General features: G+C 55.6%; 1 protein-coding gene across 7 annotated transcripts in view; it reads right to left on the bottom strand.

Annotated features, from left to right (window-relative positions):
* Window positions 1-6,762: 6,762 nt before the first annotated feature.
* The window catches only part of DHX34 (DExH-box helicase 34), a 30,571-nt gene continuing 14,066 nt past the window's right edge, over window positions 6,763-23,267 (bottom strand). For all 7 annotated transcript variants that reach the window (XM_070402919.1, XM_070402921.1, XM_070402916.1 and 4 more), the window contains 12 exons: window positions 22,850-23,067; window positions 19,324-19,498; window positions 17,174-17,367; window positions 16,444-16,545; window positions 15,519-15,758; window positions 15,219-15,392; window positions 14,745-14,862; window positions 13,026-13,132; window positions 9,887-10,180; window positions 7,841-8,017; window positions 7,507-7,645; window positions 6,763-7,041 (listed from right to left, as the gene is read on the bottom strand). In XM_070402919.1, the coding sequence (XP_070259020.1) occupies window positions 6,908-7,041; window positions 7,507-7,645; window positions 7,841-8,017; window positions 9,887-10,180; window positions 13,026-13,132; window positions 14,745-14,862; window positions 15,219-15,392; window positions 15,519-15,758; window positions 16,444-16,545; window positions 17,174-17,367; window positions 19,324-19,498; window positions 22,850-23,067 (2,072 nt within the window). In that variant the 3' untranslated portion in view covers window positions 6,763-6,907. The remainder of the gene's footprint in view (window positions 7,042-7,506; window positions 7,646-7,840; window positions 8,018-9,886; window positions 10,181-13,025; window positions 13,133-14,744; window positions 14,863-15,218; window positions 15,393-15,518; window positions 15,759-16,443; window positions 16,546-17,173; window positions 17,368-19,323; window positions 19,499-22,849; window positions 23,068-23,267) is intronic.

The raw sequence follows: 23,267 nt of genomic DNA, 5'->3' as shown, positions 1-23,267 counted from the left end.
CCCCTTCCCAGCCCTGGGGTCTCGGATGCAGCAGCCATGGGAGCCAGCGGCCAGCGAGCCTGCAGGCTTGCACTATGGCTGCGCGAGATGCACACAGTGAGCACCACACACACCGCTGCGAGAAAGTGAAGACCTTACGTATGTGGGTTGTTTTCGATTGTTGGTTAATCCTCACCTGACGATATTTTTCCTGTTAATTTTTAGAGAGACTGGAAGGGAGGGAAGAAGTGAAGGGAGGAGAGAAACATGTCAGAGAGAGACAGCCATTGGCTGCTTCCCACATAGGTCCTGAGCCTACAACCAGGTATATGCCTCTGACTGGAATTGAACCCGAGACCCTTCGGTGCGAGGGCTGATGGTCTAACCACTGAGAACTCTGGCCCAGGCATTAAGTACGTTTTTTAAAAAGGAGAGATATACCATATTCATGTATTTAAAACTTGGAAGATTTGCCAGAACTGGTTTGGCTCAGTGGATAGAGTGTCGGCCTGCGGACTCAAGGGTCCTGGGTTCGATTCCAGTCAAGGGCATGTACCTTGGTTGTGGGCACATCCCCAGTGGGGTGGCGTGCAGGAGGCAGCTGATTGATGTTTCTCTCTCATCGATGTTTCTAACTCTCTATCCCTCTCCTTCCTCTCTGTAAAAAATCAATAAAATATATTTAAAAAAAAAACTTGGAAGATTTGAAATACAGTGGGGCCTTGACTTACGAGTGTCCCAACTAACGAGTTTTTCGAGATACAAGCCGTCTCTCGGCCGATTTTTTGCTTTGAGTTGTGAGCTAAAATTCGGGTTATGAGCCAGTTTCAGATACCCCACCGCTAGTTGGCGCAGCGAACGTCACAGTGAACGCCACAACATCAGCCCAGCATCACGTGTCTCACTCGTTCACTTTAATGATTTGACATAGGAGTAATTTGAGTTACGAGCTCCGTCACAGAACGAATTAAACTCGTAAGTCAAGGCCCCACTGTATCCACTTGTCGGTTCTCCCTAAATATCTGTAGAGTTGAGACAACCCCAGTTGAAATCTCCCAGTGGGCTGTGGGAGAAATGGACGAGCTGATTCTAAAATTTATATGGAAATGCGTGAGACCTGGAACAGCCACAACTATTTGGGCAAAGAACAAAGTCAGAGGCTTCGCACTACCTGACTTCAAGTTCGCTGTGATCCACCGTGATCAGTGTGGTCCAGGGTCAGCCCAACACACAGATCGATGGGTAAAGCCCAGGAATGGACCACGTGGATCAATTGATCTTCAGTAAAGGTGTCACATTAATTCAAAGGGGAATGGATAGTTTTTTCGGCAAATGGTGCTGGAACAACTGGACATGAACATGAAGAAAAATGAAACTTGACTCTTCATTCACATTATACACAAAAACTAACTGGAAATGGATCATAGACTTAAAGGTAAAATCTAAAACTATAAAACTTCTAGAAAAAAAACCAGGAGGAAAACTTCATGACCTTAGGGGTAGGCAAAGATTTTTTTAACACACAAAAAGTACAAAAAATAAAATTAATAAATAATAAAGATAAATAAGATAGAATAGGTACAATCTAAAAATAAAATAAACAATAGGATTAATAAAAATAATTTTAAAGTACCAAGTAAAAGTGATAAATTGAATTTCATCAAAATTAAAAACTTCTGCTCTGCAAAAGACACTGTTAAGAAAATGAAGGCCCTGTCCTGGCCAGTGTGGCTCAGTCGTTGGAGCATTGGCCTGAGCACCAGAGAGTCACAGGTTTGATTCCCTGGGTGGGGGGAGAGGGCGCACGCACGTACCTGGGTTGCAGGTTTGATCCCTGGCCCCGGTCAGAGCGTGTGTGGGATGCAACCAATCGATGTCTCTCTCATCGATGTTTCTCTCTAGCTAGTTGGTTAGAGTGTCATCCCCCCAGATACTCCAAGGTTGTGGGTTCAATTCCCGGTCAGGACACATACAAGAATCAACCAATGAATGCGTAAATAAGTGGAGCAACAAAAATTGATGTAACTCTCTTCTTTTGCTCTAAAATCAATCTATATACACTGAGTGGTCAGAGTATTATGACCACCCCATCAGTACTTCATTGAGCCACCTTTTGCCTTCAATACTGCGGCGATTCTTCTTGGCATTGACTCCACGAGATGTTGAAAGGTGATGCGAGGAATCTGACACCATGCCTGATGAATAGCACTGTCCAGTTCTGTGAGATTTGATGGTTGTGGAACCAGCCGCCTGATGGCTCTTTTAACTTTGTCCCACAAATGCTCAATTGGATTGAGATCTGGTGATTGTGGGGGCCACCTAAGCAAGGTAAAGTCTCCCTCATGTTCTTGAGACCACTCCTGCACAGTACGAGCACCGTGGCATGGCGCATTGTCTTGTTGGAAGAAGCCATCTCCATTGGGATACGCCATCAACATGTTAGGATGAACCTGATCAGCAACGATACTTAGGTATGTTGTGCTATTCAGATGTTGTTCCACACGAATTAAAGGGCCCAAATCATGCCAGGAAAACATGACTCAAACCATAACACTGCTCCCACCAGCTTGAAGGGCTGTACTCATGCATGTGGGGTGCATGCTGTTTCCACCAAATTCTCACTCTGCCATCTGCATGATGCAACTGGAAACGTGATTCATCGGACCACATGACTTTTTTCCAATGCTCAACTGTCCAATCCTTGTGTTCCTGTGCAAATTAGAGACGTTTTATCTTGGTAACTGCAGACAGTAAAGGTGTTCGAACAGGCCTTCGGCTTCCATATCCCATACGATGCAGTGTACGGCTAATTTGCCTACAAACGTCAGGTGGTCATAATAATCTGGCCACTCGGTGTATATAAAAGCCTTAGTGACCGTTAGGACTGGTTGCCACAATGTGCACTGACCACCAGGGGGCAGACACTCAATGCAGGAACTGCCTCCTGGTGGTCAGTGCGCTCCCACAGCCAACCTCCCAAGGCCGGCCAACCTCCCACAGTCCCTCCCCCACACTGGGCGAGATGGTCCCGATCGGCCCCAATCGCCGGCCAGGCCGAAGGACCCCACCTGTGCACGAATTCGTGCACCAGGCCTCTAGTAAATAAATAAATAAGAAAATGAAAAGATAAATATAGACTTGGAGAAAAATATTCACAATATATATATTTGACAAATATATTTATATTTAAAGAAATATATACATTATACTGCCCAACTGGCATAGCTCAGTGATTGAGTGTCAACCTATGAACCAGGAGGTCATGGTTCGATTCCTTCCTGGTCAGGGCACATGCACTGGGTTCCAGCTCAACCCCCAATAGGAGGCATGCAGGAGGCAGCCGATCAATGATTCTCTCTCATCATTGATATTTCTATCTCTCTCTCCCACTCCCTTCCTCTCTGAAATCAATTATATATATATATATATAAACTATATATTATGTAAATAACTTTCAAATCAATAACACAAACAGCCCCTTTATAAGAGGCAAAATATTTAATATAACTACAAAAAACATAAGCTCATGAAAAACTGCTTGACACCATTAGTCATAAAAATGCCATTAAAGCCAAAATAAATATTAGAATGGCTTAAACAACAGCTACTGAGAGTCCCGTCAGTGTGTGTAGCTCAGACGTCGCTGGTGGGAGCACAAATGGGTAAACGGACTCTGGAAGCCAGTTTCAAAGAATCTGCTGACAGGGAACACGCGCGAGTCCTGTGGCCCCACAGCTCCGCTCCTGGACACAGGCTCCACTGAACGCACGTGTTCGTGCAGGTGCTGTGTACGAACAGCATTTCTGTAACGGGAACCACACCAGCTCCCATCGACAAAAGGATAGATGAACAGGGATTCCTTCACCCAACAGGATGTAAACTGCAGCTCCATGCAACAGATGCTGAACAAAGGAAGAGCTTTTTTTTGTAAGCTCTAGAATGATCTGTACCGGGCCCTGCTGTGAGGAGCCAGGCTGTGGGTTGCTCGGGGGCTGGGCTGCTGCTCATTTCTTTTATCTTTTCTTTTTTTTAAATATATTTTATTGATTTTTTACAGAGAGGAAGGGAGAGGGATAGCAAGTTAGAAACATCGATATGAGAGAAACATTGATCAGCTGCCTCCTGCACGCCCCCTACTGGGGATGTGCCCGCAACCAAGGTACATGCCCTTGACCAGAATCGAACCTGGGACCTTTCAGTCTGCAGGCCGACGCTCTATCCACTGAGCCAAACCGGTTAGGGCTGCTGCTCGTTTCTGTTCTGGATGCTGGTGGCTCGGGCATGGTTCATTTTTGGTTCATTTTCTGGAGGAATTCACCAAGCTGTTCACGTAGGATTCGAGTGCTTTTCTGTACGCTCTGCTTCGAGAGAAAGTCCTGAGAGACTTGAAGGCGTGCACTCTGCGTTGGGAAGATCCTGCTAGGTCGCCTGGTGGAGAAGCGGAAGGCAGGTGGAAGGAAGTGCCGTTTCCCAGACCCGCCAGCGGTGGGCACCACCCATGGTCTTCATCTGGCCAATCGGTGGGTGGAAAATGGTGTCTCGGGTTTACTTCATGCAGTTGTGAGAACGGCAGCGTCTGAGTGTGTCCAACAGTCTCTCCAGGACACGGATGGGTCGGACTCTGTGCTGTTACGGGCCACAGAGTCGCCCTGGAGGGGCTGTGAGCCCTGGGGTTCCTCAGTTCTGACAAACGTACCTTTGGATTCACTCCCCAGGAGGGATGGATGGGCTAGGGACCAGGAGAAGCTTAAGGCTTCTTGGTGGACACTGGATGGCCTTCCTCCGCAGCGCCCTCCCCTGTCCCTCAACATAAACACAGGACTCTGGGCCCGGCCAGGTAACTCTGTTGGTTAGAGGGTCATCCCCATGCTCCAAGGTTTCTGGTTCGATCCTGGGTCAGGTCACCGACAGGAACCAACCAATGAGTGCAAAATAACGGAACACATTGGTGTTGTGCTCTCTCTCTCTCTCTCTCTCTCTCCTGCCCATAGGCCTCTTTTTATTTTATGATTTAACGTGGAGAAAGGAGGAAAAGCAAGCCCAGTCCTGACAAGCCATAATGCTTAGATTTAGCTGGACGGGGCAGGGACACTCTGAGGTTAGTTTCTCCCTTCATTCATTCATTTCTCTGTTTTTAATACTTGGGTTGAGAACACAGAAGAGAGTTAGAGATCTGACAACCAAAAATGTTAAAGTCTTAAGAGAGCCCAGTCCCCTTAAAGCCCAAAGACACGCAGCAGATGGATGTTTATAACGTCTAGGGTGGAGCTGGAGGCCCAGGATGTGTGAAGAGCTATCACAGACCGTGAGGAAGTGACAGGGCGCCTGGGGAACAGCCGCCGAGGGTCGGAGCCGCACGGAAGAGGACTTACGACGGCCCAGGGTAACATGTGAACAGCGGGCTCACGGGCAGTCGGGGAAATGCAGTGTGAACCGGCACAGCCTGTGTGGAAGGGCGTTGGGGAGAATCTATCAAATGACCCGTGAATACGAGCAGCGCTTCACCTCCGGGACCTGGCCTCCAGGTCCGCGTGTCTGCAAACCACACAAGTGCACGGTGAGTCATGCGGCTGTTTATGGGAGCAAAACAGGAGCCGCCTCCCCAGTTAAACGTAAGCCACACAGACGCACAGGCACTGCGCCGACTCAGAAAGCTCCCGACGTACGGTGTGCCAGCTGCGGACCACGGTGGTGGAAGCCCATGTTTTGAAAAGTGAAAACGTTCTGCTCCCACGTGCACGCGTCACTGAGGCCACACAGGCGCAGTGGGATGACGCACAGCCGACGTGACCTCCGTCACCTGGGCGACCAGCGAGGAGGGCCGATCCAGTCCCTGGTGGTTGGCAGGGACACGAGTCAGCTTCTAGATCTATTTTAAAGGGGGAGCCGCTGGGCTTGGCTAAGAGAGTGCGTGTAGGTGGGAGAGGGGCCAAGATGGCATGAGGACTTGGGCCTGACTGGGCGCCTGGCGCCGCGCTGTCTGGGGATCACAAAGAGCCAAAGTAAAGCTCAAACATCGGGGGCTGGTGGAGGGGGGCGGGTGGAGAGAGGGGAGAGAGCGACAGAGCTGATATGTGAATGATAAATGGCTGAGTGAATGGAGCATCAATCGTGAACTGACTTAGTGGGAAGGGGCAGCCCAGGGACCCCCGAATCGGCGAGGGCTGGGTTACACCTGAGATGCCTGTTAGGCTGCAAGTGTCCATGCCAAGGAGGCAGCGGGACATGGGAGCCGGGGTCCAGGACGTGTCAGGCCCGGGGACTGGGTGAGCTCACTGGGAGGTGAGTGCGGACAGAGGAGGCCAGGGCAGGGTAGGGCCGGCCACATCCAGGTAGGGAGGCGAGGAGAGGGGAGCAGCGGGTACCAGGCGGGGCTGCAGGGATGGGGAGGCATCTACGACAGGGAGGCCCTCGGCCCAGGCAGGAGGCACCTCAGGGGCCGGGAGGCATGACCGGGAATCCAGAGGCGACGGCTGAGAACTGCCCATGGGCCCAGCAGCAGGACGGCCCAGGGACCCTGCCGGTGCAGCCTGCGGTCCCACGTGAGCACGGACACCCCTCCCGGTGGCTCTCAAAGTGCGCACGTGGATGGGCCAGTGCAGCGTCTCCCTGAGCACAGACTCAGGCGACAGTGGGGCCAGGGATACCGAGATCCTGTCCCGGGACCTGGAGTCCCTGCTCATCCATATCTACCCCAGGACCCCAGGGCCAGCATGAGAGCAAGACTACGGAAGGACCCCCAGGGGGCGCTGCACCACTGGGTGACAGGAGTAGGCTTAAAGGTCTGGCTCAGAATGTCAGACTTTATTCATACCCCTCCCACTGTGTGTGTGGGGGGAGCGGAGGTGTCCAGACTGTAGTCCTGAGTGCAGGATGGCGGTTCAGGTGGAGTCCGTGGCCCTGCCCTGGGCTCCCGGCCCGGCTGGGCTCACACATGCTGCCTGCGGTGCCGCAGCACCTCCGTGGGGGTGAACAGAAAGTCTTTCTGACAGGCCTCACAGTGGTAAGGCCTCTGCAGAGCAGATGTCTTCTGCTGGGGCTCAGGGGCGGCTTCCTCAGCCCCTAAGAGAGAGGAGAAGGGAGGCTGCGGGGGTGCTCCACAGCAAGCTCTCACCCACCCAAACCCCGGGCACCCAAGGGGAGTCCGGTTCTGTCTCCTCCAGGAAGCCCTCCTTGATTTATACATGTGCACAGACTGAGAGAGCCCTGGGGTGGTCCGTGCACTGCAGCAGCAGCTCGGGTCTGCCTGCTACAGCATCCCAGGCTAACAACAGAGTGGATGCAGCTGCGGTAGTGACAGCTGTGGGACAGAAAAGAACAAGAGACATGGCCACAGAGAGACAGAGGCAGACGGAAAGAAATGAGAAAGTGGCAGCCCGCCAGGCCCTCCCCAACCCGGGCTCCGGGGTCTCTGTGACCAAAACCAGAGAGTTGAGGATGTCAGTCCTGTGTCCAGAGAAGGCTCAGATACACAGGAAACCACCATGAGACGGACAGATGCCCCGCCTCCCACAGCCACGGCCTTACCTGGGGGGCCGGCCGGCGGGGCCTCGGGGCAGGTGTTCTCGTGGGCGATGCGCTCCAGGGGCGTGAGAGGCATGTGCAAGCCGCAGTGGGGGCAGGTCCAGAAGGTGCGGAGACAGTCGCTGTACAGATCTGTGTCGCTCTGCAGGGGGCACGCTGTGTCAGGGCTTTGCCCCCGCCCCCCAACAGCCAGTCTAGGTCCCTTCTGAGAGCCCCCCGGGGGGCAGGCCCCATTCTGCAACTACCCCTGGACTAGAGTGAAATGTGGTTGGGGGGCTCCCTAAAATCCCACGTTCAGGGGTGGAAAGGTGAGGGGCCAAGGGGGGCCCATGCTCACCGTGAGGCAGTTGTAGGTGAGGAAGTCAGTGACTGCGTAGCCCCCTTTGGTGGGGTGGGGGGACAGGGTGGAGCTGCCAAAGAGGCCGGGGAGACTGGGGGCAGTGGTGATGGTCTGGGGTCCCATGTAGAGGTTCTGGGCTTCAAGCCCCGTGAGCCGCCGGAGGGTGTAGGGGACCTGCGGAGAGAGACAGGAGAGAGACAGGAGAGAGTGGGCCGCTCTGTGCCTCGCTTCCTGCAGCCGCAGCCGGGGGGCGGGGGGGCGGGGGACCAGAGCAGAAGCCGGGCCGTGTCCATGGCAGCTGCTGGACCCCCACTTCCCCATCCCTCCACCTTCAACTGCAAAGACGGAACAGAGTTCAGGAACTTCCTTGTTTGGCTGGAAGAGCAGAAAGTCAGACACTAGAAGACTGAGGACAGAGGGACTTTAAGACACATCCACAGCACGACTGGCCCCAGTTCTCTGAAAAGGATCTCCCAGAGCTTAGCTTCCTGTCAAGATTAAGACAAGGAGCAACTGACTGGCTTCCCGGTTTAGCCGTTAGACTTGAATGTGGAGATAATGCTGAAAAGCACAGGACTCCGTGTCTGATAACCCAGAACAGACAATGCAGCTGCGAATGCAGAGCCGTCGGTCAGTTTGGATGTAATAACCCTGACGTTCGGCTGGTGTGACGGCTGTGGCTCACCTCCTCCAGTGCCGCGTCCTGGTGGTTACCTGGCCACGTTTAAGGCGACTCACATTTGGTCCAGGAGCGCCCAACAGGACTCGGCTGCTGCAGCAAATCAAGCGAGAGAGGGACTGCCGGGTGCCCAGACCCGTGGTCGGCAAACTGCGGCTCACGAGCCACATGCGGCTCTTTGGCCCCTTGAGTGTGGCTCTTCCACAAAATACCACGTGCGGGCACGCACATACAGTGCGAGTGAAACTTCATGGCCCATGCGCAGAAGTCGGTATTTTGTGGAAGAGCCACCCTTTAAGGGGCCAAAGAGCCGCACGTGGCTCGTGAGCCCTGGTTTGCCGAGCCACCGTCTGCTGACCACTGGCCTAGACAAGCACAGGCGAAGCCGCTCCTCATGGGGCTGCTCCTGTCTGCGCCTGCGGCCCATGGACGCGCTCGGAGAGCCTCTGACGCACAGGGATGAGCACAGCAGCTGCTCGGGCGGTTACTGCCGATCCGGGCCGGGCAGGCGGAAGATGGACGTTTCAGGATGTCAGCCCCTCGCCCACTCAGCACACTTGGGAACCATTCACGTCCCGGTCTGCGCTTAGAGATCAAACATCACATTTTCAAGGGCAGAATCCCAGAAAACTGACTATGTTTTAGAGATTTGCCATCATTGCTTTTTCTTTAATAAAGTTTTGGGAAAGTTGAAAAAAGAAAAGAAAAAACAGATTCTGGGAGACCTTATCAGAGCACCAGGACCCAGCTGTGCTGAAGTCCCCCCTGGGCTTTTCAGTCATGGGGCCCATTGCTAAGCCAATCACAACAGGTGTCAGATGCTCCTGACCAGAGCCTTGTCTACAGGCCCCGACGTCCCAGGCCCCTCCCTGCTCCCCCCACTCGTGGGACCACGTCCAGACCACAGAGCTGGCCGTTAAGTCTGGCAGCCGTGCCCCTCCTTCCCCCAGCACGTCAGCCTGTTCCTCTTTCCCTGGTTCACTGGGTCCCTCCACTCCTCCAGGAAGGCATCCTGGATTACACCCTTCTCCCCTACCCCTGCCACACGTAGGAAAATCAGAATCAATTCTCGATTCCCACTTAAGAGGGGGACTGGGGTCGAACCTACTCTCCATGAGTAGGTACCTCACAGCCCCCCTCACACCCGCAAGTCATACCTGTAACCGGGGTAGCTGCACTGCACACACAGGAGCTACTCATAAGCATGCGCTGAATCAGGGCTACGGCTAACAGTGCGGCCTCTGGAGCCAGGCCCGGGGTCAGATCCTGGCTCCAGCCCTTACCAGGTGTGACCCTGGGCTGTCATCACCTCCCTGGAAGCTGTGGTGGACGGGGCACCCCTGGCCGAGGGGGGCGGTGGGTACCTTGGCTGCTGTGAACTGCAGCAGCTCTCTGCTCAGGGCCACCACCTCCTGGCGGTTGACCGGAGCCTCCTCCTCCTCCTCCTCTTCCTCTTCTTTCGCCGGCTGCCCCCGACGGGCCTGATGGGCCAGTTGCCGGTCCAGGGCACTTTCCCAGCGGGCACGGAGCCGCAGGGAGGCCGCCAGGAGCCGGACTGCACTTTCACTGTCTGCAAGCTGGAGCTCCAGCCAGCCATCAGCCACCAGGCGGGAGCAGTCACCATTGGTGTCCAGGGACCGACTGAACAGCAGGAGGGACTGGAAGAGACGGGGCAGAAAACAGGCAGTGGGTGAGGGGCCCCCACACGCTGGGTTCCGGCCCAGATATTCATTCATCCATCCACCTGTCCATCCATGTATCTGTCCATCCATCAACCTGTCCATCTATCTACCTGTCCTTCTATCCACCTGATCATCCATCTACCTGTCCTTCTATCCAACTGTACATCCATCTACCTGTCCTTCTATCTACCTGTCCATCCATCTACCTGTCCAGCCAATGTACCCATCAGTTCCCCCACCCATCCACCTGTCCAACCAATTACCATCCATCCATCCATCCATCCATCCCTGCCAACAAACATTTACTACACACCTACTCTGTGCCAGGCACTCTTCCAGGTGCTAGAGATATGACTGTGAACAAGAAGACCGAGTCCCTGCTCCCACTGGGAGAGACGGGCGAATAAAAAGCAGAGTGAAGCAGAGAGTGTTCTAGAAGGAGGGTAGTCATTACCCGAGGTGGGGCAGACAGCTGAGGGGACGGCCACATCTTCACAGGTGGGGTTACATGCAAGTCAACCCTCCTCAAGTGATGTCCCTAATGCTCTATACACATTTTGCCCTCAAATATACAAACAAATAGTAAGTGCTAATTCATGGGATGCATGCGGAAGTGCTTAAGGGTGAAGGGCACTGAGTCAGCAACTTACTCTGAAATGCAGCAAAAATTGAGAAGAAAACTCACATACTGAAATGGTGAGGACAGGTGTGTCGTCAAGCAAAAGACCAATGTCCTTTGGCCCCAGCCGGCTTGGCTCAGGGATAGCGCGTCGGCCTGTGGACCGAAGGGTCCTGGGTTCGATTCTGGTCAAGGGCATGTACCTGGGTTGCAGGCTCCTCCCTGGCCCGGGCCCTGGTCGGGGCTCGTGCAGGAGGCAACCAACCGATGTGCTTTCCTCACATCGATGTTTCTCTCTGTCTTTCCCTCTCTCTGCCACTCTCCCTACAAATCAATGGGAAAATATCCTCAGGTGAAGAGTAACCAAAAAGACCAACATCCTTTGAAGAATCTTGGAAACGAGGGTATGAGTGCTCCCCATACTCTTCTTTTAACTCTTCAGTGTGACAATCACAGGATGCTGGGGAAATTCTAGGACGTGTGGGGGGAGTGATGTTGGGCTGGGAGATGGCCAGGAGGGTTCAACATCCATTCTGTCTACCCGTGTGTGTGTCTAAAATCCACCACCACGAACGCCCTGTGCAGGGGGCGGCGGGGAGGCTGCCCTCCAGGCAGCGTCTCCACCGGCAAATCCCTGTGTCCCCCCGGGGCCGCTGACGGCCATTGCTCTGCCCTGGCCCCACTCCGCTCTCCCCAGCACTGACACGAGCGTCTGGCTCCTCCTTGACCTTTATTTCTGTTTCTGTTCACCGCCTGCCTCCCCCACTTGCATGTGAGCCCCACGAACACAGGGAGCTTTATCACTTCTGATCACAAACATGCCCCAGCATCTAGACAAGTAATAATGCCCGGTGCAAGGTAGGCGCTCAATAAATGAATGAATGAGCACAACTGAGCAGCTCAGAGCTCAATGCAAATCACAGTAATGCTCTGGCCGGTGTCGCTCAGTGGTTAGAGCATTGGCCCACACACTGAAGGGTCATGGGTTCAATTCTCGGTCCAGGGCAAGTACCTGGGTTGTGGGTTCACTCCCCACCCCTGGTCAGGGTGCACGTAGGAGGCAACCAGTTGATGTGTCTCTCTCACATTGATGTTTCTCTATCTCCCCCCGCTCCCTTTCTCCCCTTCACTCTCTCTGAAAAAGCAATGAAAAAATACCCTCAGGTGAGGATTAACAACAACAAAATAAATCATAGCAGCAGCAAAATCTACTAAGTTTGGGGAACCTGAAGCGTTTCTCTCTTCCCAGGACATTCCCTGGGGGCGAAGCGAGGGGGTCCTGGTAATGGGACACCGGCCCTGGCTCCCTGTATGGCTTAGGCAAGTGGCAGCCCCCCGAGACCCCCAGAGCCCGTCTTCACCTCTATAGTGAGAACACACAGTCCTAGAACCGCAAGCTGGCACGCAGTGAGCATGAGGTGTGGCAGCTACAAGCACAAATACAAGTACATCTGCAACCTGAGCACGTCTTCGGCTTCCACCCATATCCAGCCACCGTCCCCTCCTTCTGCCTCCTTGCTGGGCCCCCTCTTCCAACCGTGTCAGACTCTGTCCCGGCTCTGCTCCGAACCTTGCGGTGAAGGGGCGGGGGGCTCCAGTCTCACCCGCCTCTTGACCTCCTCTCTCTCTCTGACCTGTCTCTCTGACCTCACCTCTGGCAATTCTTCTCCTCACTGACTAACTGTTCCAGCTGTTCCCTGTGCAAGCCAAGCTTACATGTGCCTCAGGGCCTTTGCGCTTGCTGCTTGGACACTTCTCCCAGGACTCCCTATGGCTTCTTCCTCTCTCCCGCCCTCTCTTCAGGTCTTTGCTCAATCGTACCTTCTCAATGAGGCCCGTCCAGATCACCTTATTTCCTACTGGAACCTGTCCCGCACCCTCACCCTCTCTCCACCCCTCCTAACCTGGCCCGATTCCTTTTAATTTCCTGGAACACTCGTTCAGTGCTGTCCTTTGTTCATTGCTATTTTCCGCCCTCCCCGCTGGACGTCAGCTCCAGGAGAACAGGGCCCGGGTCTTGCTTAGTTCACTGCTGTCCCCAGCACCTTCAATAGCTCCTGATACACAGCAGGCGCTGCTACATGAGCGCACAAATGGAGGACAGCAGCCGCCCAACAGTCTGCGGCCGATGCCTGCAGCCAGCAGGGGAAGGCGACTCCTCAGGCCCAAACCCTGTGACGCAGTCGCCACACCGGGACCGACCTGGAGAGCAGGGATGCGGACACAGTTCACCAGGTACGGCTTGTTGGTCTCCAGCAGGGAGACGAAGGTGAGGAGCTGGTGCTTGCTGCTCATCTTGTCCTTGTCATCTGAAAGAATCAAGAGGACAGCTCAGCCCTAACGGGTTTGGCTCAGTGGATAGAGCGTCGGCCTGCAGACTGAAGGGTCCCAGGTTCGATTCTGGTCAAGGACATGTACCTGGGTTGCGGGCACATCCCCAGTGGGGAGTGTGCAGGAGGCAGCTGATCAATGTTTCTCTCTCATCAATGTTTCTAACTCTCTATCCCTCTCCCTCTCCCTTCCTATCTGTAAAAAAAATCAATAAAATATACTTTAAAAAAAAAGAGGACTGCTCAGGCCCACCCTGCCCACCGCTGTCCCACTTACCCCGACACGCATCCATCCCCCAGGCCTCCCTGTCCCCCAGCCATTTAACCATCCACATAAAGAAGATGCTCACGAGTGTGTAACGAGAAAACGCCTGTGGCTTAGTTTTAAATACTCTGTCATAATGAGTGTGACTTTGGCTTTTCGGTGACATTGAGAAATATTGTCAGTTTTGTTAGGAGTGAGAACAGCACTGTGGGGATGCTAAAACAGTCATCATTATCCTAAGTCATCTGATGACTGAAATGTTTCAAATGCTCCAGCAAAAAGGAAGAAAAACTAAACGGTCAGAAGTAAGGGTGGCAAACGCCGACAGCTAGTGAGGGTTTGTCCACTTGGGTGATAGAGAAGTTTTCAAAATTAAAAAAAGAAAAGGGAAACGTGGCCGGGTAGCTCAGTGGGTTAGTGTCCTGATACACCGAGGTTGTGGGTCCCATCCCTGACCAGGGCACATACGAGAGGCAGCCAATGACTGCGTAAATGAGTGGAACAACAAATCAATGTTTCTCTCTCCTGTCTCTCAAATCAATAAAAAAAAAATTAATAAACAAAAATGAAAAAATGTAATAGGAAAAGGGTAAACTGACTAGGAATTTACAGCAGTTAAAAATGTAAAAGTTTCCAGTTCTCTTTGTTTAAAATTATAAACCTTATCTTTTTGAGTTAATATTCACCATTTTAGTACAGTATGTCCCTTTGCCGACAAACAAGGAGAAAGTGAGCTGCGTCCCAGCACTGAGAGCGCAAGACGTGCGGCAGGTTGCAGGTGGGAAGCCCCGCTGGAGGGCCGGGCAGCACCCTCCCGAGGGGAACCCCGGGCTGGGACCCGCCTGGCCACCTGCAGCCACTCAGGGAAGCGGCTTTTCAGGCCTGGATTCGACTAGAACAGTGGTCGGCAAACAGTGGCTCACGAGCCACATGCGGCTCTTTGGCCCCTTGAGTGTGGCTCTTCCACAAAATACCGACTTCTGCGCATGGGCCACAAAGTTTCAATCGCACTGTATGTGCGCGCCCGCACGTGGTATTTTGTGGAAGAGCCATACTCAAGGGGCCAAAGAGCCGCATGTGGCTCGTGAGCCGCGGCTTGCCGACCACTGGACTAGAAGGTGGGCTGAATCCACGCCTGAACTGTGCCCTCCATGTCCACAGGGGCCGGGAGAGCCCCAGGGCAGCACCAAGCCAGGAGCTCACAGCCTGAAGGCAGAGCTAGGGACAGCCCAGAGACACTCAGCCCCTGGGCACCACCCTGCTGAGGTCCGCCCGCACCAAGCAGGTAAACGCGCCACGAGCCCCAGCCAGGTCTGGCTCACGTACCTCGGCTCCCTTCACCGCCCCTGGCCTCCGGCTCCTGCGTGTGCAGCACCTCGGGGCTGCTGGCGAAGACGCACGTGGGGTGCAGCACGGTGCCCTGCTTGGCCTGGGTGTGGAAAATCTGGAGGCCAAAGGGAGGCGCCAGGTGACAGAGGCCCTCGGGCGTGCTCTGCCCTCTTCCCGCTGCCCTGCCCGCAACGCTCTTCCTCCACCCTCTTGGCCAGGTTCCCCCTCCCGTCTCAGAAGCCCCCTTCAGGAAGGCCTGCCAGGCCCCTGCCGGCCTGGCCAGGGCCCGTCTGTGCTTCTCCAGCCCTGGGCTCCCCGCCCCGGCGCCACCTCTCTGGGTCAGCTGTCTGGGAACAATGTGCCGCCCCCACCGGACTGTAAGCCCCACACAGGCAGGGCCGGGGCTGCTGCAGTCAAGGCCACGTCCCAGCACAGAGCAGGGGCCGGGAAGCTGTGCTGAGTGAGGCCCACCTGGTCTGAGTCCTTGCGGCCGCTGTTGAATGGGTCCGGGATGGCGAGCTGCGGGTAGAGGCCCCGGGCCAGCACCAGCTTGAGCAGGGCCATCTGGTCCCGGGTCAGGGCCTGGGCCGAGCTGGCGGCTGCCTGCAGCTGCTCCAGGTTGTGCCGCAGCTTAAACTTCACATCCTGTGGGAACATCGGGAGGGGGGTCCCACAGGGCTTGTCTGGGATACGTGGACCCAGAGGTTCTGTGGACTGCTGGGGCCGCACCCTGTCCCCTCAGGCCCCCAGGACGGCCCCCTGGTGCCCCACCTGGATGTCCACGTGGTCGCTGGCCGCCCGGGAGGCTTTGCCCCGGTCCTCGTCGCTGGAGCAGCCATCCTCCTCCTCCTGCAGCCGCAGGACCTTGCGCCTGCGCCCCCCACCCTCCTCGTGCTGGCGCTTCAGCTGGTACAGCTCCCGGCGCTCGCGGCGCTGCTGCAGCCGGCTGTAGCTGTCCCCCGGCTTCGCGGCCTGGGCCCCGGCCAGCAGCCCGTGGTCCTCCAACAGTTCCTGGGGACAGATGGGCCCAGTGAGGGACACAGGGCAGGCCGAGGAGGCAGGCTCTGGACCCAGACACATTCAAGAGTGGGGCCTGCCACTCGCCGGCAAGCAATGTCAGCCTCTGAGCCACAATTTCCTCAAATGGAAACCGGGGATGCTCCCAATACCTCCCCTAGGCTGCTGGGGCTGAAATGTGCCGGGTAAGAACCACCTCTGCACAGCGCAGGCGCAGACGACCGCTCCATGAAAGAGCAGTCGCTGCTGCTGGCTGTTGCTTCCCCGGCGGAGGCCCAGAGAGGCCCAGGAGCTTGCCCGGGGTCACCCTGCTAGCAAACGGCAGAGCTGGGATGTGCCGCTGGGATGTCTGGCCCCAGATCTGGTGCCTCTGCGCTTGCTCCTAGCTCTCAGCCTGAGCAAGCGCACGGCCAGCTCCGCACCCCTGGCCCATGAGGATGCAGCACATGACCACTGACTGTGCGCCACCCCCAGGAGCCCTCCCGGATTTCCACCCCCACGCCTGGTCGTCAGCTGGTGGGGGAGGAGGGTGCAGGGTGGGACCCTGACCTCTGTGTTAGAGAAGGAAAGAGGCTGCGTTCCAGAGTCCGCTCAGATGCCCTCACTCTGTCTCCCCACCACCCTGGCCTCCCTGTCTGCCTGGGCGGGGCTGGCCCCCACCCCTGGTCCTGGGCCTCACCTTGAACTGGCGCCGCAGGTTGGCCATCTCATACAGCCGATGCTCCTCTATGCCCCGGCGGCGGCACCACTTACGGGAGTTTCTGCTCCGTTCAGATTTCACCTGGTGGAGGTAGATGCCAGGTGTTGGGGCCTGGCCAGCTGGGGAGGGGTGGGGAGCTAACCTCCCACCCAGACCACCCCAAGTATGGGCCTGAACACCAGCCACTGGGAGATGCAAGGCAGGTGGGGACCTGTCGGCTCTCCATGACACCTGCTTTCTCCCTTTTCCAGGACTCAGCCCCACTGCCCCTTCCTCCAGGAAGCCCTCCCAGACCACACTGAGTCAGACACCCACTCCAGCCTCTCAGCCCCTTGTGCTCCCCACTGCAGCCTAGTCTGGGTAGTCATTGTCTAGGGACAGGTCTGACCTCCTGCACTGGACTGTGAGCCCCAGGAGGGCAGGGCCAGGTGGTATTGCTCATTACGGGGTCCCAGGACTGCCCAGCACAGGGCCAGGCCCAAGGGGTGGGCTCAGGGAACGTGTTTTGGGTAAACAGGTGCTACCCTAGGGATCTGGTTTTAATGGGCACTTTAGAAGCCCAGGCTCCCCTGGGGCCTGAGCTCTGCACGTGCTGGTCAGAACGGTGGAGTCCATGGGCTGCGGGTGGGGCATGAGGAGGAGCCACAGCCGCAGGGAGGCCCTGACTCTGTGCCTGACAGTCAGACATGGGTGTCCCCACCGGCCTCACCTGCACCCAGGTGTTGAAGACATTGAAGAGCGTGAAGGGGTCGCCCAGGTCACTCTCCAGGGGCCGCCGCGCTGCCGCACCTTCCGGGTTGTTCTGGGCGCTGCGGGTGAAGGGCGACTGGACGCTGAGGGCGGCCGCGATGGTGAGCACGGGCTCCGCCAGGTGGAACATGGAGCCCAGGATCAGCATCTTCCCTGGGGGCGGGCAGCGAGCTGAGCCTCCCCCTCCCTCCCTCCCTCCCTCCTTCCCTCCCTCCGGCTCATAAAGGGCCTCGGGAGCCAGATAGACACACTGTGCTTTCAGTCACATGACCTTGGACAAGGCCTCAGTTTCCCCATCTGTAGGTGGAGACAAGCACCTCCTCAGAATGTGGTGGGGACCGGCTACTGCTTCTTTCTTTCCTCCCGGCCCCCCAGCACCTCTCCCCTTGGGCCTGGCTTCCGTTTCTTCCCCGCCCTCATTTTGACCTGCCACGGCACTGTCCTCCCCAGAACGCGGCCGCCACGCCAGCTGTCCCCGGTCTGCCTGGCACACAGCAGGCGCTGCGGACTTCTGCACCCATCACGGTGTGACTCTCTCCTGCCATCTTTGTTCCATTCAAGGTAGAGGCGGGGAAGATGGAGAGACGGGAGGAAGCAGGAGCCGGGAGGTAGGGGGGGAGGGCGGAGGGGGGCAGGGAAGGACAGAGAGGAGGAAGAAAGCCGCAGGAACAGCATCCCCGTGGCGTTTCCGATGCTCAGGCTGCTCCCGCCTGCCCTGCAGTCAGTGCCTGTACGTCACGCATCTGACTCAGCCCCACGGTCCCCTGACTGCCTTTCCAGAAAGTTCCTGTTACACATCTAGCCTCCTAAGATAAAGGCGGGCAGGAAAACAAGTCTGTCCCGGGGCCCCCAGCTCCGTCCATCAGCTGGGCAGGTCCCTCCATCCCTCTTGCCTCCGTTTCCCCACCTGTGAGAGGGGCTGACAGCGCATCCACCTGCAGGGCTCGCAGCGCCCGACCCGTGACTGAGCCACCACAGCCCAGCACTGTCATCTGTCTCTTGCCCGGGGGCCTGGGAACCACGTGCCCACCTGGCCGTGGAGTGCCCCCAGCTCTGGCCACTGACAGTGATGGGAGCCAGGGCCAGGCTTTCTCGGAGCCTCGTTTCCTCGTGGGAAGCGAGTGTCACTCACTCCTGTCCCGTGGGAGATGACATGCCAATCAAACCCAGGCTCTCTCACTGGCCTGTCCCCTTCCCTTGGGCACAGGTCTAGGCCCCACCCCACCAGGCCTCAGTTTCCTCATCTGCACAACAGGGTGCCCGGGGGCGCCACCCTCTCTATGCGAGAATGAAATGACATGCGGCCCACAAAGCCCGTCACTGGCACACAGGAAGTGCTCTCACTGGCACACAGGAAGTGCTCTCGGCATGTGGAATGCTCCTTTTCTTCCCAGCCCCGTTTCCCTCTAGAGCAGGGGTGGGAAGGTCCGCCCCGAGGGCCGAGGGCCGTACGAGGCCCGTGAAATCATGTGGTCTGGCCGTGCCAAGGCATGAGGGGTGAGTTAATTCAAGGTTTGACCAAATACAGCAGCTAATTTTAAGTTGATAATTTTGTATGGCCCGCAATGATGTTATAAATGTCCAAATGGCCCTTGGCAGGGAAAGGGTCCCCACCCCTGCTCTAGAGCAAACAGAAAGAACCACGTCACAGCCTCAGTGGCTGCAGGGATGGGGCTTTAAGGGCCAACACGGCAGAAGGCTGTGTGGACTGTCTGTGCGTGGGGAATGCCACGGTGGTGGCGCTCTGCTGGGACTGTTCTGTGGGCTGTGGACCGTCGGTGGAGACAGAATGTCTTGAGTCGGGAGAATCAGGCAGAATGAACACGCTGGAGTCAGCGAGCTCCTCGGGAGGGGCAGGGATGGCGCAAGAATGAGTAAGAGGAAGAGGTTTTGAAATCCTTACCACCCACCGCAAAGGGCAGCCCAGGGCACAGCTGGGGACGGCTGTGCAGCGAAGCCTGTTTGTTTACTGCTGTACCCCTGGTGCCCAGCACAGTGCCGCACCGGGACTTGCGAACGCATGAACAGGGCCTGGAGAGGGAGCAGGCTTGCGAGCAGTGGCCCAACCCACCCGGGGACCTGCGTGGTCACCCCAAGGGGGGTCCTCACCAATCACGACGTCCACGGGCAGCTGGGCCAGCAGGGACCCGATAGGGGTGAGGGCCTCGGAGCTGTCCAGGGCCCCCTGGTCCCGGAGGTAGAGGATGGCCGTTTCCAGGCTGGCTGGTGGCGGGGGCTCGATGAAGGGGAAGGTTCTGGGGTCTCCCACGCTCATGCTCTTCATCTAGAATGAGAACCAAAGCCCCCAGGAATGGGGGACACGTGAGCCACTGTGGAGCACTCAGAGGGCTCAGGGATCACAAATCTGTGATACTTTAACGCCCCCAATGTTAAGGCCCACTGCACAGAGGCAGCAGAGAGGGCCACTGTCTGTCTGTCTGGCCAGCACCTCTTCTCCCAAACCCTGGACAGGGAGCGAGTAACTGAGGTTTCTCAGACCCTGGTCATTGCAATTGACTAAGGAATGAGCACATGACCCGAGCTGGGCCAATCAGAATCCTTCCCTGGGACTTTGTAAACTGGCAGAGAGAAATTCAGCATCCTCTGGTTGTGAGGGGCCCGGATAGAAGCTCAGAGACGCTGTGGTTATTCTTCCATTGCCTGGAAATTACCTGACCCACCACAGATGGAGAAATCCTGAATTGTCCCTAACTAGACCTCCCCCACAATGGATACACATATCCATAAAACCCCCTTTCCTGCTTACAAGAGTTTGAGTTTCTCTCACTTTCGACCAAAGAATCCCCATTAAGTCAGAGGCCAGAGGGGGCAGAGGGTGGTGGGGAACACACACACCATCAGGCCTGGCATGGCGAGGCGTGTTCCTATGAGAGAGCCAGAGGGAAGCTCAGAGAGCCTGGGGGCTCAGCCCGTCTTCCAGGGCTCACCTGGTCCTGATCTGGAGGCCACCTGGTATCTGGCCGTCCACCCAGGAACCAGTGTCCCACCAAACCCTGATGTCTGGAAGATCACCCAGTACCCATTAAAAGATCTTGAAATTAAAAGCTCTGGGTAGGGGGCGGGGTATGGTTTTTTTTTTAAAGCTCTCCAGGTTGCCCTAGCTGGTTTGGCTCGGTGGATAGAGCGTCTGCCTGCGGACCAAAGGGTCCCAGGTTCGATTCCAGTCGAGGGCACATGCCTGGGGTTGCAGGCTCGATCCCCAATAGGGGGCGTGCAGGAGGCAGCCAATCAATGATTCTCTCTCATCATTGATGTTTCTATCTCTCTCTCCCTCTCCCTTTCTCTCTGAAATTAATAAAAATATATTTAAAAAAAAAAAAAAAAAAAAAAATAAAGCTCTCCAGGTGGTTCCGGTGTGTAGCTGGGGCTAAGAATCAGTGCTACGATCCAGTCTGGCAATGCCACACCCCTGGACAATTACAGGTCATAGAGTGGACACATGTGACCCAGTCCTGCCAACAAGACAGACTGGGAAGTTGGCCAAAAGGCTCTGGGAAAGGTTCCTATGGCCTTAGAAATTAAACCCACAGCCCTGCCGGTATGGACCAGTGGTTAGAGCATTGGCCTGTGCACTGGAGGGTCACAAGTTCGATTCCTAGTCAAGGGCATGTACCTGGTTTGCAGGTCTGATCCCCGCCCCTGGTCAGGCACATGTGGGAAGGAACTGATAGATGTCTTTGTCACATCGATGTTTCTCTCTCTCTCTCCCCTTTCCACCTCCCTTCCACTCTCTCTAAAAAATCAATGGGAAAAATATCCTCACTCCTTGGGTGAGGATTAAAAAAAAACAATTAGACCTACAAACAGGGACAGTTGGCTGCTCCTGTCTCTAGGTGGTAAAGGAGGAGGAGGTGATGCCACGACTGCCAGGTGGCATTCAAGAGGCAAACTTGGAGCCTGACAGCCTCAACTGGAACCCGGGCTCTGCCACTTGTCAGCTGTGTGACCTGGGTCAAGTTACTTAACCTCTCTGTGCATCCATACACCAGAATAGGTTTACTGACCCCACAGAGTGTTTGAGGTTACATACATAAAACACTTAGGACAAGGCCTAGCCACTGTACGCACCAGGTAAGTGATTTTTCATCATCGTCATCGTCATTATCATTATTACCAGGAGAGCTGTTGATGAACTGATGTTGCTAAGACAGAAAAGGCCCAATCCTTTATGACATTATGGATCCATTTAAATAACCAAGCCTGGAACCTCCCTGTCTCGGGCTTTGTGGCATATGAAACGATACTTTTTCCTTGTTGTTTAAGCCATTGTTTTCCCAACAACAGGCTATATGGGTCCAGAACGCCATGCAGTGGCTCACAACCAGCATTTTAAAATATTAAACCAAACAAACAGAAACTCTCAGCGTGCGTCACCTGTAGGAAGGGGCTGGTAGGTGCCACTCACACACATATGGGCCTGGAGCAGACGCCATCAGCTGCTCCCACTGTCCTCTGCCTCTTCTTCCTGAGCACACAGACTACATTTCCCAGCCTCCCCTGCAGTGAGGTGTGGCTGGGACCCAGCTCTGGCCAGGGGCAGTGGAAGGGAAGTACTCCACTTGCAGACCTGACCCTTAAAGCTCCCAAACCCATCCCATACTCCTTCCCTGCTGGATGGCTGACAGAGGAAGAGCCCCAGGGAGATGATGGAGCCATGAGAGGGAAGGGGCCTGGGTCCCTGAATAAAGGAAACTGTCGCCAACCACAGAACACAAGTTCTGTTGTGTTGGCCGTTATGGGAGTGGGTCTATTTGCCTAATCTAAACAAAACTTAACAACTGAGATATGAGCCATGACATCACATGTATCAAGAAACCCTGGTTTTAAAAGCCATTTTTAAGAATGAATACACCTATACACACACACATACATATATATATAGATTGATTTTAGAGAGAGGAAGGGAGAGGAATAGAGAAATAGAAACATCGATGAGAAAGAAACATCCATCAGTCGCCTCCTGCACACTCCCCACTGGGGATTGAGCCTGCAACCTGGGCATGTGCCCTGACCAGGAATTGAACTTTGACCTCCTGGTTCATGGGCCAATGCTCAACCAGTGAGCCACACTGGCCCAGGTAAAAGCCACTTCTTTTTCGTTGTTGTTAATTTTTTGTTGTTGATAATCTTCACCCAAGGAAACCATTGATTTTTAGAGAGAATGGAAGGAAGGAGGAGGAGGAGAGAGAAACATCGACGATGTGAGAGAGACCCATCGATTGGTTGCCTCCAGCACACGCCCTGACCAGGGCTGGGGATTGAGCCTACAACCCAGGTACGTGCCCTTGACTGGAATCGAACCTGGGACTCTTCACTCTGTGGGCTGATGCTTTATCCACTGACCCAAACTGACTAGGGCTAAAGCCAGTTTTTGATGGGTTTTCTGTTACAGCTGAAAGAACCCTGAGTCACGAGGTTCCTCCCATGACTCCATGGCTTTGGGGAACAACTCCCTCAACACGGGATCTGACATTTGAAAGGAACCAGTGCCCCTCAGCGGCCTGGCGGGCCCAGCTCTCCTTGGCCCTGAACACCGGGATTGGTCCTGTCTAAATGCCTCCCGGTTCCTGGCTGGCACAGTACGCAGGATCCGTCCCGCCCTGCCCCGCCTCACCTGCAGGACCAGCGCGTCCAGGGCGACCCTCCGAATCTCAGGCACAGCGTAGGGGGCGAAGGCATCGTAGTCGGATTCAGCGTAGAGGCGGAAGCAGACGCCGGGGCCTGTGCGGCCCGCCCGGCCCTTCCGCTGCTCGGCACTGGCCTGGCTGATCCAGAACTCCTGCAGCCGCTGCAGTTTGGCCTGGGGGTCGTAGCTCATCTCCTTCACCTTCCCTTGGGGGGGGAGGGGGCGCAGGGAGGGATGGTCACGTATGTGCAGCAGCCACATGGGGCCTGCATACACCCGGTCCTCTCCCCAGCCCTTCATCCACACGCCCTCATTTACTCCTCTGTTCCATGAACACTGACCCATGGCTCATTCTGGGCCCAGCCCTGACATTTGGTTAATGTAATCTTGCATTTCCTCATTCACA

Source organism: Myotis yumanensis, unplaced genomic scaffold (genome assembly GCF_028538775.1).
Source record: "Myotis yumanensis isolate MYYU_CA2020_CCGP unplaced genomic scaffold, mMyoYum1.0.hap1 SCAF_111, whole genome shotgun sequence".
In the NCBI taxonomy this organism is placed as follows: domain Eukaryota; kingdom Metazoa; phylum Chordata; class Mammalia; order Chiroptera; family Vespertilionidae; genus Myotis; species Myotis yumanensis.
This window is presented reverse-complemented; position numbering and strand designations above follow the sequence as displayed.